This window comes from Carettochelys insculpta, chromosome 2 (genome assembly GCF_033958435.1).
Source record: "Carettochelys insculpta isolate YL-2023 chromosome 2, ASM3395843v1, whole genome shotgun sequence".
NCBI classification, from domain to species: domain Eukaryota; kingdom Metazoa; phylum Chordata; order Testudines; family Carettochelyidae; genus Carettochelys; species Carettochelys insculpta.
Genome location: NC_134138.1, coordinates 180,946,966 through 180,962,588, shown reverse-complemented (window position 1 = coordinate 180,962,588; position 15,623 = coordinate 180,946,966). Strand labels below are relative to the sequence as shown.

Below are 15,623 nucleotides of genomic sequence, written 5' to 3'. Positions count from 1 at the left end.
GTGAATAGGGTTTAGTTACACTATTCTACCACAAGGTGTACTGTTTGTGTGAGCACCAATGATATTTTTTCACTGCGGATCTAACATCTTGCTTTATTGACCCTGAGCAGCTCTGTGCTGGAATGTATACACCAAGGTGCTGTATTATGTAGAATCCTTTCAGACTTAGTCATTTCACCCTCTGTATTAGCTTAAATGCATATCACTTTCCACGTACCTTAAATTCTTTTTTGGCAAGGCAGTGGACCCCGCACACCAATGCTACAACTCAAAGCTGAAAATACAGTGACTGTATGTGTAAAGCTCCATCTAGAAGTGCCAGTGTATGAGATAAACAGAACATCCTAAGTACTACTCAGTGGTAAGATGTGTCTGCCTCTTGCGAATTGTGGTCTTTGTGGCATTTACTAAGGAGAGGACAGCACTGCAGAAACAATTACATCACCACTGAAAAATGGAGTTGAGCAAGAAGAAGAGTCTAGTCTGGGGCTTGTGTCTCCCTCTCTTGCAGAAAATACATCACCTAAACACAGACAGGGTAGGTCAAGGAGCAAGCCAGGGCCAAAAATGCAGTTCTGAATTCCATTAGGAGGAAAAAGGAGTCAGAGCCATTTAAAATATGGGAGGTAGAGACGGAGATTTGACCTACTGCTCATTTTCTTCGTGCTGTTTTTGTTATTTTAATCTTTCCTTGTGTTTTCAGTGCCAACAAGGTGCAGCAAGACCCATAGTATGAGAGGTCCAATGAGTGCACTGCGCTCCCATAGAGGAATTTACATCTTGGTGTCCACTTCAGATATTTTACTCATTCCTTCCAGAAGCCTGAGTGTGCAACTTTGCCAACATCCTTCATTTGGATACGGTTTTCTCAGAGAACTTGTTTGCTTACACAACTTGTTCAGCCTTACAAGTAACCATAACAAATCTGAATAGTAACAAAGAGGAAGCCGTGCTAGTCTATACACTATCAAAACGAAAAGCAGTCAAGTAGCACTTTAAAGACTAGCAAAATGGTTTATTAGGTGAGCTTTCGTGGGACAGAACCACTTCTTCAGCCCATAGCCAGACCAGACCAGACTCAATATTTAAGACAGAGAAAACCAAAAACAGTAAGCAAGGAGGACAGATCAGAAAAAGATAATCAAGGTGAGCAAATCAGAGAGTGGAGGGGTGGGGGGGAGGTCAAGAATTAGATTGAGCCAAGTATGCAGACGAGCCCCTATAGTGACTCAGAAAGTTCCCATCATGATTTAAACCATGTGTTAATGTGCCGAATTTGAATATAAAAGCCAGCTCAGCTGCTTCTCTTTCCAAAACGGAGCGATAATTCCTTTTCTGTAACACACATACCTTTAGGTCATTGACAGAATGCCCCATTCCATTAAAATGCTGACTAACTGGTTTGTGGATCTGGAATGTTTTGATGTCTGTTTTGTGCCCATTGACCCTTTGTCTAAGGGAGTTAGAAGTCTGTCCAATATACAAAGCACCTGGGCATTGTTGGCACATGATGGCATATATGATGTTAGTAGAGGAGCATGAGAAAGTGCCCGTGATTCTGTGAGTAACCTGGTTAGGTCCAGTGATGGTATTTCCAGAGAAGACATGTGGACAAAGCTGGCAGCGGGCTTTGTTGCAGGGAAAGGTTCCAGGACTGGTGTTCCTGGGGTATAGACGGTGGCTGTTAGTGAGGATCCTCATGAGGTTGGGAGGTTGTCTGCAGGAGAGAACAGGCATGTCACCCAGGGCCTTCTGGAGTGTGGCATCCTGATTAAGGATAGGTTGTAGGTCTTTAATAATTCGTTGCAGTGGTCTGAGTTGGGGGCTGTAGGTGATGACCAGTGGTGTTCTGTTCTTGGCTTTTTTTGGCCGATCTTGGAGTAGCTGGTCTCTGGGTATTCGTCTGGCCCTGTTGATTTGTTTTTTTACTTCTCCTGATGGGTAATTCAGGTTTATGAATATTTGGTAAAGTTCTTGTAGTTTTTGGTCTCTGTCAGTTGGATCAGAGCAAATGCGATTGTACCTAAGAGCTTGACTGTAAACAATGGATCTAGTCACGTATGCAGGATGGAAACTAGAAGGGTGTAGATAAGTATAGCGATCAGTAGGTTTTCGGTACAGTGTGGTACTGATCAGGCCATCCTTGATGAGTACTGTAGTGTCCAGGAAATGTATCTCTTGCATGTTGTAATCGAGGCATAAGTTGATGGTGGGGTGTAGATGGTTAAAGTCTCAGTGGAATTCTTCTAGAGCCTCTGTACCATGGGTCCAAATCATAAAGATGTCATCAATGTATCTTAAGTAGAGGAGTGGTAATAGGGGACGAGAGCTGAGGAATTGTTGTTCCAGGTCAGCCATAAATATATTAGCATATTGTGGGGCCATGCGGGTGCCCATAGCAGTTCCACGAATCTGGAGGTATAAACTGTCCCCAAAACAGAAATGATTGTGTGTGAGAACAAAGTTACAGAGGTCAGACACCAGATTGGCTGTGGTGGCATCAGGGATGGTATTCCTGATTGCTTGTAATCCGTCTTTATGTGGAATATTAGTGTACAGAGCCCCTACACATCCATTGTGGCAAGGATGGCGTTATCAGGAACTTTTCCGATGTTTTGTAATTTCCTCAGGAAGTCAGTGGTATCTCAGATATAGCTGGGAGCATTGATGGCATACAAATCTGAGTGTGTGTGTGTTGCAGGACTGAGGGGATTACCTACCTATGAAATGTACACTGGGGCATCTCCACTAGGACATGAGAACATTTGTCTAGGATGCAAGTTGTAGTCCCACTACCTTTTAAGACCTCTAAATGAATGGGTAAGTGAAAAGGGGTACAACGCCCTTTTCTACTGTAGTCATGCAAATAAAATGTTAATTTAGACACTCAGTATTCAAGTGTATTTCTTTTACAAAATTCTTTATTCTGAGCTATTCTCTGAAAGTTTCATTGGGGTCGATGGACGATTCTGTACAAAGGAAATGCTTTCTTAATGCACATAGTCTGAAAGATTAGATTAGAATCTAGCTGCTGAAAAAAGGGACATCAGTTTTCATCTGTGGTCTTTGGTATCTATACAAATCCATACACACAAACGCTACCCAGATAAAGCCTAAAGATGTTTGAGGGAGAAAATGCTGGATCAGACTGTGCTTTTCACATCCCATACAATTTTCTGATTCCTTTCAGAAGTCAAAGGAGAAGCAAAGCATACAACAAACATCAACTCAAGCCTAAATATAAATATAAGATAATATAATGTGGAATCCTATAATGACACCTAACATAAGTCACCAATGTTATATGGAATCTAAAGCATCACTTTTTCCACTCTTGAATTATTTCTCCTCTGCTTCGTACAGACACTAAAATGAGAAATATGACCTTGTATTATAAACTGTCTAGGAATCTTAAGTACATATTAGCCTGAACATAACGGCGGGTGTACTCTGAGACACCTCTCTGCTTACTGTAAAATCATTGCAGCATACAGTTCCTGAAATGATTCTATCCTGGTGCTATTTGTAACGGTCTACACAAATATTAAGTGTCTTGGTGCAGATACAGCTAATCATTTTTCAGTTCAGAGGAGATTCAAACTAACAGCACAAGCTACCTCACAATCATAACTGAAACGGGAAACTATGGGGTTTTTAAAGCCTTTAAAAACTTTCCATCCATGCTTTCTTTTTCATTAACCTTCTAAATGACAGGCAAATATGCCCCACATGTGCAATGATTGCAAAAATTCTTCCTGGGCATTTAACATGAATGACTACAGCATTTATAAACAGGTAGTATCTAAACTTGGAGGGAGGCTCTATCAGTGAGGAAGCCCAACACAATTACACTAGCTCTACCTCTCTCTTTGTAGTTCTGGCAGCACACAGTTAAAAGGCTTGTTTAGACATGGGTAGCCATTGTTCTGCTAAAGGTATCAGCTCAAGGGGGCTGTAATACGTCAGCCTAATTTTGGGTGTTGAGTTAGGGGTGTGGGTGCTGGGTGGTGTTGGTGGCCTATGATATACAGGAGGTCAGCCCAGACCAGGGGTCGGCAACCTGCGGTTCTTTAAGGAGCCACTTGCGGCTCCGAGCGCTGCCACTGCTGACTCCACTTGCGGCTCTGGAAGCTGCCGCCACTTAAAGAATGCCTGCTACTGAAATGGAATTTCGGGTGTTTTTGCTTTTAGGTTAAGCAGCGGCAGCCTTCAGAACCGCAAGTGGAGTCAGCAGCAGCAACAGGGAGCCCTGGAAGGGAAAGCCGGCAGGGCAGCGAGCCGCTCACGTGCTGCACGCAGGGTAAGAAGAGCTAGGGGTAGGTCAAGCCTTCCCTGCTGGAGCTGTGCTAAGGAGGAGGCAATAGTGGGGAGCAGTGTGGGAGAGGCAGCGGCTGTGGAGGAACGGCTCACGGAGCTCCTCGTCTCAGGCAGGTAAACCCTGGGGATGGGGGTGGGGTGGGAGGTTTAGGGCTGATCGGGGTTAAGCCTGGGGATGGGGGTAACAACTTTATAACCGTTACAAATCTGTTTGTGGGCTGTTCTTAAAATAGGGGTGACAAAAAGTACAGTTTGATGTTATTTACTGCCTGTCTTTTAGTCACATGCCTTGTGGCTCTTGTACTATTGATGTTGTAACTGAATTTGAAAAAAATGACTCCTCCCACTATTTTGGTTGCAGACCCTTGGCCTAGATCACCTACTGAGTTTGTAACTCTAGGCTTTGCCATGGCCCGACTTGTAACAGTGACATTGGTTTACTAAGGCCAAGTTTCTATTAATGGGAACTAATGGTAATGGTTACCTGGAGCGCCACTTTTTGACAAAGATCACTCATTGAAAAACACAAACAATCCTTGCCTACAATCATGATAAAACACAGGCAAACCATCAATCCACATTAATGTCTCTCATGCCATCTGAAAAACATTACGCTAAATTCCACGAAGACTTGAAACACACCTGGTGACTTAGGACAGTGTTTCTCAATGACCAATCCATGGACTGGTGCCTGTCCCCAAGATCTCCCTCATACAGTTTAGGAAGGCAGCAAGCTGTCCCCTCACTGACTTAAGGCATGTCTACATGGGGAAAAAAACTCATGGTACCTCGTACACAGTAACACCCCATGTGGATGCTCTTAATGTGCATTAAGAGACTCTTTGTGCACCTGGACTTAGTGCATTTGAAAGTATACTAAGCCACATGGGGCGCTAATGGGGAATAGCTAGTCCACTTTACTTGCCCACCCTCACTTAGTGCACACGAACTTCTTCTTGTAGACCAGCCCTTAACTTTCAGTCATCTATGAAGTGATAGTGAAGCCTCTTTAACCCCTTCCTTTTCTTCTCCCCATCAATGTATGTGTTCATGCCATGTCAAAGGCAGGCTCCATTTTTCAAGAGTTGGCAGACAAGAAGTTGAAAACATGAGGAGGACATGAGACCTGGGCCAAAGGGCAAGCTGAGCACGGGAAGAGAACACTGCATAATCTTCTCTTAGCTAACACAGGTGAGCATTTGAGGTAATATTTCCATTCCTATCAAGGAAAAGCCCTATGGGGAAAAACCACCAATGAGAACCTTCTTTGAAAACAATGCAGGATAAGAGTCAAATTTCAAACCCCGTCCCTCTTTCTGTGCATCTAATGTAAGCACACATGTACAAATATATTGCTATCCTGCATGACAAAGTGATAGCATAGTCTGGCACATGACTCAGCATAGGCTGACACATGACTTTATTGTGTCTTAGAACTACAGTAATGCCTTGACTATACTACGAAACAGAACCGGGTTTGCAGCCAGGCCCTGTCTCAGTTGTACTGGTGAGGTAGATGGGACCCAGGTGCTGGAATGGTGAATTTGCCTTGTTCTGCCTACTCTCCCTGGCACACTGGTATGGGTAACTGACAGAGACAGGATACTGGATCAAACTTGGACTCAGTATGACAGCTCTTATGTTCTTAGCAGATACAGAGATGAAATCCCTTTGAAGTATTAACATACAGTGTAGGTCTGAGACAATCGGTTGGTGTTTTGCATATACACAAAAACTGAAGTCACAAGGAGATAACATGAGCAGCCACTCACACTATCACACTAATCTTAAAGGCATGGAACATACTTCATACTCTTTTCAAATATTTGTTTATACATGGATGTCACTACCCACCAGATCAACCCACCTGTGGCACCTTATAGACTAACAGATATCTGTTAGTCTATAAGGTGCCCCAGGACTTCTTGTTGTTCTCGAAGATACTGACTAAACATGGCTACCCGTGTGATACTACCCACCAGATGTCACTGTTGCTCCAGACAAATACAACCAACACAAAATCAAACTGGTGGTGAAAAAGTAAATCATACGGCAAGAAACTTATAAAATTCCAGAAAGTCTAATTTTAAAAATAACCTTTAGATTTAAGTCTACCAAAACCATTTTCTCCGTTTTTTGTCTTTTCTGCAGTCTAGAAGCACTTCTGAACTTTGCCTATTCCAAACTCAGCACCAGCAGCACTTTGCTTATATTACTTACAAATTCATAACCTCTTCAGTTTTATAACACTCCCCACCCCACGGATGACTTTACAATGAGGAAAATCACAAGCAAGAAAATACTTTACTCCTTCCACTTATGTGTAAGAAAGAATTTTACCCACCCACGGGTACAATTCGGATGACAGAGCTGACACACCGAATTTTCATCTGCATATTTCCAGACTAAGGTATCATTTTCACCCAGAACTCCAGCTGGGCAGGATTTAACACAGTGAGGGCCATCTATATAGTGGGCACACTTCATGCAGTTGTCTGGACCCTGGATAAAGAGAAAGAAATTGCTGTTGTAACGGATTTGTCCAAGCCATATATTAGCATATGCAAGAAGAGACTCAGATCTTGTGGGACCACTTACAATTCTAAACATGACTCAATATTTTATTCTACGTTATTATTGTATTTGTGTACTACAAAAAATGCTTGAAGTTTTGATTCTCTTGTATAATATGCAATGTAAGACAGAGCACTGGATGTTAAATTAAATCTCTCTCTAGGTACCAATGCTGAGGTATGATTCCTGCTGTCTTGTAATTTTTATATTTTCTGCCCTAATAAAAACTTACCATTTCTGGTTTAAGAACATGAATTAACATGATCTGGTAGTAAATAAGTTAACAGTGAAAAGGTCTGTTTCTAATTTAGTGTAAATCACCATTGCTCCTTTGAAACCAGTGAATTTCAAGCTTTTTGCTTTTCTGTATAAGCTTAGAAAATATTGCTTTACTCCATTCTGAAGAAGAAAGGGAAACTGGCTGAAAATAGAAAAGCCCACTCATTTCCCAGTCTGGACTGCTTTTAACTAAAGTTTAGACGAATTACTCTGACCATTTTCTGGAAGATTATTTTTACTGAGTTTGGGGTAGGACCCAGAATGATCTAGGTACTCTTCCCAACTGAGGAACAAATAGTCTCAAGCAAAATTGCCTTTTCAGAAGGAAAAGTTGGAAGTGGGGTGTTCATGACAGACAGCAGGAAGACTGTTGTATATCTGCAGAATATGGATTTTTAGTTTTATGATGTTAGTAAGCAATACACCACAAATATGAAGACACTAAAGAAACGTCCAGGCTACCTGGATGGCATGGTTTATTTCCAGCAGGAGTTCCAAGCAGGTTGCAGAAAGTCATAGGTTAGATCCTTGGCACTGACTGCAGTGGAGCAGCACTAATGTATTTATGTAGTATTATTTGTACCCTCTAGCAACCCTTCTCGTTACCTGGGATTCTACCCTACTAGGTGCTGTATAAACAGAACAAAAAACAATGGGGTCTATTCCCAAGATGCCTGCAATCTAAGGGCAAGTCTACACTACCCCAGAGTGGGGTTGATCTTCTGGGGGTTCAATTTTGCACATCTAGTACAGACTGGAGAAACTCTCCCATTGACCTACTCTTGTATAGACAGCCAAGTTAGCCAAGCACAGATATGTCGATTTTAGCTACTCAGATGGAGTAGAGCTGCATATCTGCAGATGACTTTCTCATTCTAGTGTAGACATAGCCTTAGTAGCTGTACATCTGTTCTAAAGCAGCAGTTCTCAAACTTTTTCTTTGTCAAGCCCCCCAACATGCTATAAAAACTCCACAGCCCACCTATTTCATAACAATTGCTTTTCTGCATAGAGAAGCCAGGGCTGCCAATAAGAGAGAGTCAACAGGGCAACTGCCCATAGCCTTCTGCCACAGAAGGCCACACACAAACCTGAATTGCTTGGAGGCACCTCAGATCAACAGCCTTGCCACAGTGGGGCTACAGCTTCCACTTTCTGGCCTGAGCTTCAGCAAGTCTAACACTGGCCCTGCTTGGCAGACCCCCTGAAACCTTCTTGCAAACCTCCATGGATGCACAGACATCTGGTTGAGAACTCCTGTTCTAAGCCACCATGAAATCAAGCATGTGCTGCATTACTGAACAGTGATTGATGAAGAATGGAGACTCATCCTGTGTCAGGAGAGTGGCTGCAATGGAAGGGGCATGGGGTTTCCAAGAGTGGGGCTGTAAGGTGCGGGGAAGGAAGAAAGTGGATCTTTGACATAAGGGACTTATTTTAAAAATCTGAGGACAAAACTGAGGAGTATTTGTCCCTGGATACTGGGAAAGACCATGGTATTTTAATGTTTACAAAGAGGGCTTTATACAAATTCAGAAGGTTTAAATAACTTTGGAAAAGTTGACCACCCTTTTTACAAACAACTAATACTTTGTTATTGCATTACAAAAGATGCATTTATTTTAATTGTGTAGGGATGGGGAGTTTGATCTTAAACAAAAACTACTTCCTTAATATTTTCTAATAAACATCCTTAAAACCTCATCTTTGGTCTTCAGAGGCAAACAGGGAGTGAATTAATTTTCTGTTGTCAACACTTATGATTTATGCAGTGTCTCAGAACCCAGCTTCCATAGTGGAAAGTTTCATCATTTGTTTATCATGATTTGACTGTTCAATAGCTAAGTATTTTTAACGTTTGCTGTATTAGAGGGTCTCTCTGTGTACAAGTTTGTTAGGTCAAATTTGCTCTTACAGGTCCTGTGCAGGTTGCATTGTACTGAGTTGAATTTTGCACCAGGCATTCTGGGTGACATTGAAGACATTCAGAGCCTCTTTCAAATTCTCTTGGCTCCCTGAAAAATAAAAAGGAATAGAAGGAATACCTGACAAGATGTCAACGTCACATTACTTTACATTTCAGAGCCTTTCCCCCTCTTTGGATATATTAGGATGACTATAATGATATGGGAGGGAATATCTGAAGAACTTCTTGACTAGTTATAACACATCGCTATAACTTGCTGAGTGTAACACACGAAACAGTGAGAATAAGGAAGATTTGTCATGACAGCATCACACATGACAATCTGGGTTGCAAACTACAATTAGTCTGTACATTTTAAGCCACTGATGAAGAATATTCTCAAAAAATTTCAAAACGTTTTTATAGCACTGCTGATCACTGAAAAATATCTCTTGGGATTCTGAGACCCTAAATAACTTGTGAAATTAAACAAATTGGCTGATAATTAGATTCATGACTCTCCTACAACACACAATGAATCATCAAAATATGAAAGCTGAGAACAGATGGTTGTGATAGCAATAAAGCTGTTCCACTTCAAGTAATTGTCTTATTCATTAAACCAAACCCACTCATCGTTTGACACAAAAAGTCCCCAGATCGTTCCGTACGTCATGATGTCTGCTGGCGGGAATTCACTTGAAAAGACAATGGCTACTGAATGCAAATCACCAGACAAATATAAACATTATGGACACCAGCATACTGTAAATCATCATCATAGTACTAATTGTGTTTTAAAAGTTTTGCAACCTTCAAATAATTAGTAAAAAAGAAACAGGAAAACCATATTCATTGGTAGTTCTACAGATGAGTGCACATTTTGTGCTCTGTAAATGCATAGTATTCAAAATCCTTCCATTTGGGAATCACCAGCATCTTTCATGTTAGCTTTTTCTTTATCATATGTATTACAAGTTTAAATAACCATGAGAATACTCCACCTCAAGATGCAAGGGCACTTAAAAAGGTTGCTAAACATAAGCCAAATTGACGGAATTATTTTGCTGGAAATTATTCTGCAAGGTCCTGGCATTCTGGGCCTCATGTATTTAAGTTCAGCTTGCCTCCGCTGCAGTTTAGCAATAAAAATTAAATTGTAAGGACAAATTATTTATTTAGGCCAAGCTCCCAGCAGTTACATGGGCATCTGAGGCCATACTTTGACCTTTCAATGTTACTGTGATCTAGTAAAATTTACTTCAGTGTGTGCATAAATGTAAGCCGATTAAGCTGTCACATTGAAGTAAGTGAGGCTAATCAATGGGTGAAATCCTAGCTCCAGTGATGTCAGTATCAAAATCCCATTGGTTACAGTAGGTTCAAAATTTCACCTAATTTGCCTAAGGGCTGAGACTCAGAGAGGTAGGCTGCTTGATTTTCCAGAGGAATGTGCGTTCTTAGTTTGCTTAAGCCCATTTGAAATCCCAATCTTCTACTAGTCGGTGTTGGGGAATCATCCATATACATCCCCCACTTGATGTTTTGTGGGGCAGGCGCCTAAGTATTCTTAGAGAAGGAAGACTATTTCTTCCCCCTTTTCTGTACTTAGGTACCACACTTAAACCAACATTTTTGCAAAAGTAACAAAAATGGACACAACTAGAATTCCTGTTTGTTTTTCCCAATGATGTTAATATTTTTCTTCATACACTTAAAAACAACACCACCACCACCACCACCAAGAGCTAACAGAACAAAACAACCACCTCCTTACCCTTGCATAATATTGCATTTTTTCACACACTCCCCTTGGCGACTGAAGTGACGACAGGAAAAGCAATGGAATGGCCCTGGACCCCAGCAGCCTATTTCTGAGCATAAGGGGTCACAAACATGTCCTGCAGCAGCTGAGAGAGACAGAGACACAGACAAACAATAGCCAGGAATTTCGTAAAGAGTAATTAGAGCACCACAAAAGGCTCATTTTGAGAGCCAATTTTTCCAAATTAACTCTGAGTAGTTCTGAAGGATCCTGGCAGCATTACAGAGCAGGGGAAGGAACATTCATGCTTTTCTCTCATTTCGAAAGCTTGAAATTCAATGGAATTATAAGTTTTCCCACATAAAATATAAGCTGTTCTGTGGCCATCTATGAATCAAATACAGGTTAATCTGTTGTAACGAAATCGACTCCTGAAATGGATATGAACATAAAACAAATTGATATGCTGCAGACAGACGCAAATCGGGGCCTGATCCAATGTCTATGGAAGTCAATGGAAAGCTCAAATTAGGGCTTGCCTGACGGAGACAGAAGTGGAGTTAGAACATCTCCCCCTTACACTTCAGATCCCAAACCACAAACCTGTAGCTGAGCCATGGCAAAGCAAATCTGGCCTGCCAGTCACTGCTAAGCCTTCATCCTCTCTGCAGGTGAACTGCAAGAGCAAAATCCCATGCAAACGCACATGGAGTCCCTATGGTGCAAGTGAGCGTTCAGAAGAGCACACCTGACTCCAGAGTTTTATCTTTTTTATGCTTGCTCCTCATTTGGAATGTATGAATTGAGCACCTGCCAATGTGTGAGTGGGAAGGGTTGTTTTGTACAAAACTGCCAGAAACTAGGTTTTGCATGTGTAATGCCTCATAATTTTGGGTTCGTGAACCTGTGTAAGGCTTTGAGAGTGCTGAGATGGGACAACCTGAGGAAGCCATTTAGTCTACATATCCCCCCAGCCACCCCGCATTAATACAGCATCATGCATAACCTTTAACAGGAAGCAAGTTAAATGTTGGGACTGCCTTTCCTTACCTCTGCCATGCAAATGGACAGAAATGGCAAGTAACAAGATAGCACCACAGAAGCATTCACACCAGCTGTGACACACAGGCCTAAGGCTACGTCTACACTACCCCAGAAGAGTCAATTTTCTAGGATTCGATATTACACATCTGGCAGGTACATGCGAAATCGACCTATCAGGGTCGGCATCAACACAAGGAATAAGGGAGGTCGACAGCAGAAACTCTCCCATTGATCTTCTTCTGTGATGATGGCTTGGTAAATCGATTGCAGATACACATATTCTAGCTATGCAATTGCCACCGCTAGAATTGCATATCTGCAAACGACTTACTTTCCCTATTGTAGACATAGCCTTACTCCACTCTCAGCATCAATGCCATATACATTCTCAGTCAGATCGGGTGAAAACCTGGCCTCATTAGAGTCAGGAACAAAGCTTCCACTGATTTCAGCAGGGCTAGGATTCCCCCACCCACTCATCTACCATAACTATCTCCCTTTCAGTTCCACTATACAACCAAACACAATGCAGACACCCACGCCCTCACAATAACATTCAAATGCACCACCTCAACTCTCACCTCAAGAAACATCACATTATGAGCTGTGCTGCTCCAGGCAGGTCACTCATCCCAGACTACCTGAGCATGGCATTAAGACTGTGTTTGAGGGACTCGGAGTTGTATTTGGTTATACGTTGGAACTGACAGGCGCTTGCTGTGGAGCGGAGGAATGCTTGGTTATTGTCATGGTTAGTTGCTAAGACGTGTGAGTCAAGGCTGAGGGGCATGTGAGTATCAGTTTAATTGATGTCTGGAATCATAGTAATTGTGTTACTAGAAAAGGAGGCTGAATAACAGCAGCAGCAGCTTAAAGATTTTTGTTTGTGGTCATATACAAGGAGGAAGAAAGGTGTGCTTAAATTATAGCTCTCAGTCTCTTTCCCTGCACCTCAAAAGGGACATTCCAAGAGGGGCAAAAGGACAATGTTAACTTACTGCAGTTGTCTTTATTTCTGTTGCTTGTAACTTTTGTCTTCTGTGCTTCTGTCGCAAAGAGTTTATTCCAGTTCATTGTCTCAGCATAGCAGAGGTTCTTGTTTCTCATAATGGCTACATCACCATCACTTATTTCCTTGAGGGAGCGCAATCCCAGAGAACGTATATTTAGGTTAACAACGGCGAGAGAATACTGACCACTAAAATGGGTGTTGATCAAAAAGAACAGATGGGAAAAGATTAAAGGTGGTCATACAGGGTACATTTTCTTTTCTGAGTTTGAAAGACTCGCTTGGGTTACCGTTAAGTGAATTTTTTACAAGGAAAGATCCTGCTTGGTCCACCACACTTAATTGGTGTGACATTATGAATGTTTTTATGCCACAATTATCGTACAGGTTCCATAGTAGCATCTGATTTTCGGTAGAGACTGGAAGTTAAATATTCCTAAGGGACAGACACACAGCATCATGTATGTACTAATGCTGTCTAGAGGTAAAGCTCTTTGGCTTAAAAGAGCTTATTTTGCACTTGAATCGGCCATAGTCCTAAGCATGTTAGTATGGCACCAACCACAATGGGGTCTTGATCCACATTAGGACTTCTGGATGCTGCTGTATTTCCTTCTTCATAGCACAGTGGTGCCCAGAGTCACCAATTGAGAATGCAGCCCCAATTTGCTAGGCTCTGCACATGCACTGTATAAGAGAAAATCTCTGTACCAAAGAGCTTACCAGCTACCTGAGAGATGGACAAGGAGTGGAAGCAACAGCACACTGGGATTGTCTGCGTGACAGACAAACGTGCTCTACGAGGCTGTGATTTCTAAAGCACGCTCATGTGTAGCACAGTAATTGGCTCCTGTTAGACCCTGCACACTACTGTTTCAAATAGAAGGATTTTATAGTGCACTTGGGCACTTTTAGTCTGTATCAACAGGATCTACTCAGACCACTTAACGTGAAGCTCATTAATAAGCTTTTGACCTCACAGTTGTGTAGGCAAGCCCGTTACTATCACACTTCTTAGCGCTGTGCATGTGCCATCCAGAGGAGAGAGTGATGCGCTCCAGCTAGATAGCGTGGGTTCATCATCAGGGTCAATTTCTGCAGGCAAGTGTTTGCAGCCACTGCTGTGCATCTATTTTGTTTCCTCTCTCCTGCCTTGGTAAATGCTGCCTCTAGGGCATGGGTGTCCAACCTTTTGGCTTGCCTGGGCCGCATTGAGTGAAGATAGCCTAGGACCGCGTACAAAATATATAATATAGTTAATGTATATAAATCACATAATAATGTTAAAAGTTTACAATCTTGTGGGGCCGCATTACTAGCTGTCCGGGGCCGCCTGCTGCCTGCGGGCGGCAGGTTGGACACGCCTGCTCTAGGGCCTGAAGCTATGTTAACAACAACAAGTTAACCCTTGAGGGCTCAGTTTACCATTTAGTAACATGCTCCCTGGGAAATATTCCACCCTCTGATTCTACCACCTCAGCAAAACTTATACTGTATATGTATAAACTAACTTTTGTCTGCTGGAAGAAAATTCCCTGGAACTTAATTCTCTGGAGTGACATAGATTCTTAATGGGGAAATTGGATTTGCTTAACATAGTTTTGTTTAAAGCAGTATTTTTCAGGAACATTGGAGTTACTGTATAAAAGTGGAATCATATGGTGCAGTTCTACTGACTTCAATAGGGTGACACAAATTTACACTAGCAGAGAATTTGGCCCAAGATTTGCACAACCATTTATTATTTAGATAAACCTGGCTATAGAAACAAAAACAAGTCCTGTAGCACCTTATAGACTAACAGGTGGGTCTTTGCTCACAAAAGCTTATGCTCCAAAATATCTGTTAGTCTAGAAGGTGCCACAGGACTTCTTGTTGTTTCTGAAGACACAGATTAACTCAGCTACCTCTCTGATACTGGCTATAGAAACAGTTTGTCTTACCCTCCTTCTGGCACAGTTTACTTACTGTTGCTTTGTTCTGCCTCGTATGATCTCCAGATTTTCAAAAGCATAGAGATTTGTGGCATTTTCAGGCCAAGCTTGAATCAACAAGAATCCTGAAACAGGAACAAAACACATCCAACAACTCACAGCATCTTGAAAATGGGAATTTTTTTTTTTTTTTGTTATGAATTCCTGTTGAGCCAGGGAAGGCACTTTTACCTTCCTCACATCTTTACGAGACATGCAAAATGAAGAATTACATTCTAGGGAGTCTGCAGATATTTTTAACTCTGTTTTGTAAACTGTTTACTTTCAGGCCACCAAGAGGGCTTAACATAGCACAAGTCCAGTGTGCAACTGAGCTGTACATCCTGAAGTGCTTGAGAAACCACAGGGAGTATTTGCTCTTAGCAGGAAATGCTGTAGTAAAATGTTGCTGGGTTCACTACAACATGAGAGCATCACTGGACCTTTCTATCCATGGAAATATTTAGGAAACGGAATAAAGATGAGAGGAGGGGAAAAGCAGAGCAGCCTTTAACTGCTCAAGACACTGATTTCCCTTCTTGGACATTCAATGGGGAAAGAATTTCAGGACCCATCTTACATAAAAGTAGTTTCCAAATGTAGTGACAATTACCTTTAAAGTAACTGGACGTATTTAAAGCGAGAGGGGAAAAAGGCGAAGCTGTCCATTGAATTCGAAGTTTACACTGCTTTTCTAAGTATGAAGTCCTTTTACATCAACAAAAGCACAGGAAAAGATTTTTATCTTGTGTGTTG

The 15,623-nt window shown here is 41.8% G+C and overlaps 1 protein-coding gene across 1 annotated transcript in view; it reads right to left on the bottom strand.

Annotated features, from left to right (window-relative positions):
* EGFR (epidermal growth factor receptor) overlaps positions 1 to 15,623 on the bottom strand; it is a 227,961-nt gene that overhangs the window by 35,133 nt on the left and 177,205 nt on the right. The window contains exons 11-15 of the mRNA XM_074988061.1: positions 14,863 to 14,953; positions 12,884 to 13,083; positions 10,854 to 10,986; positions 9,086 to 9,185; positions 6,662 to 6,819 (exon numbers count right to left, since the gene is read on the bottom strand). Of these exons, the coding sequence (XP_074844162.1) occupies positions 6,662 to 6,819; positions 9,086 to 9,185; positions 10,854 to 10,986; positions 12,884 to 13,083; positions 14,863 to 14,953 (682 nt within the window). The remainder of the gene's footprint in view (positions 1 to 6,661; positions 6,820 to 9,085; positions 9,186 to 10,853; positions 10,987 to 12,883; positions 13,084 to 14,862; positions 14,954 to 15,623) is intronic.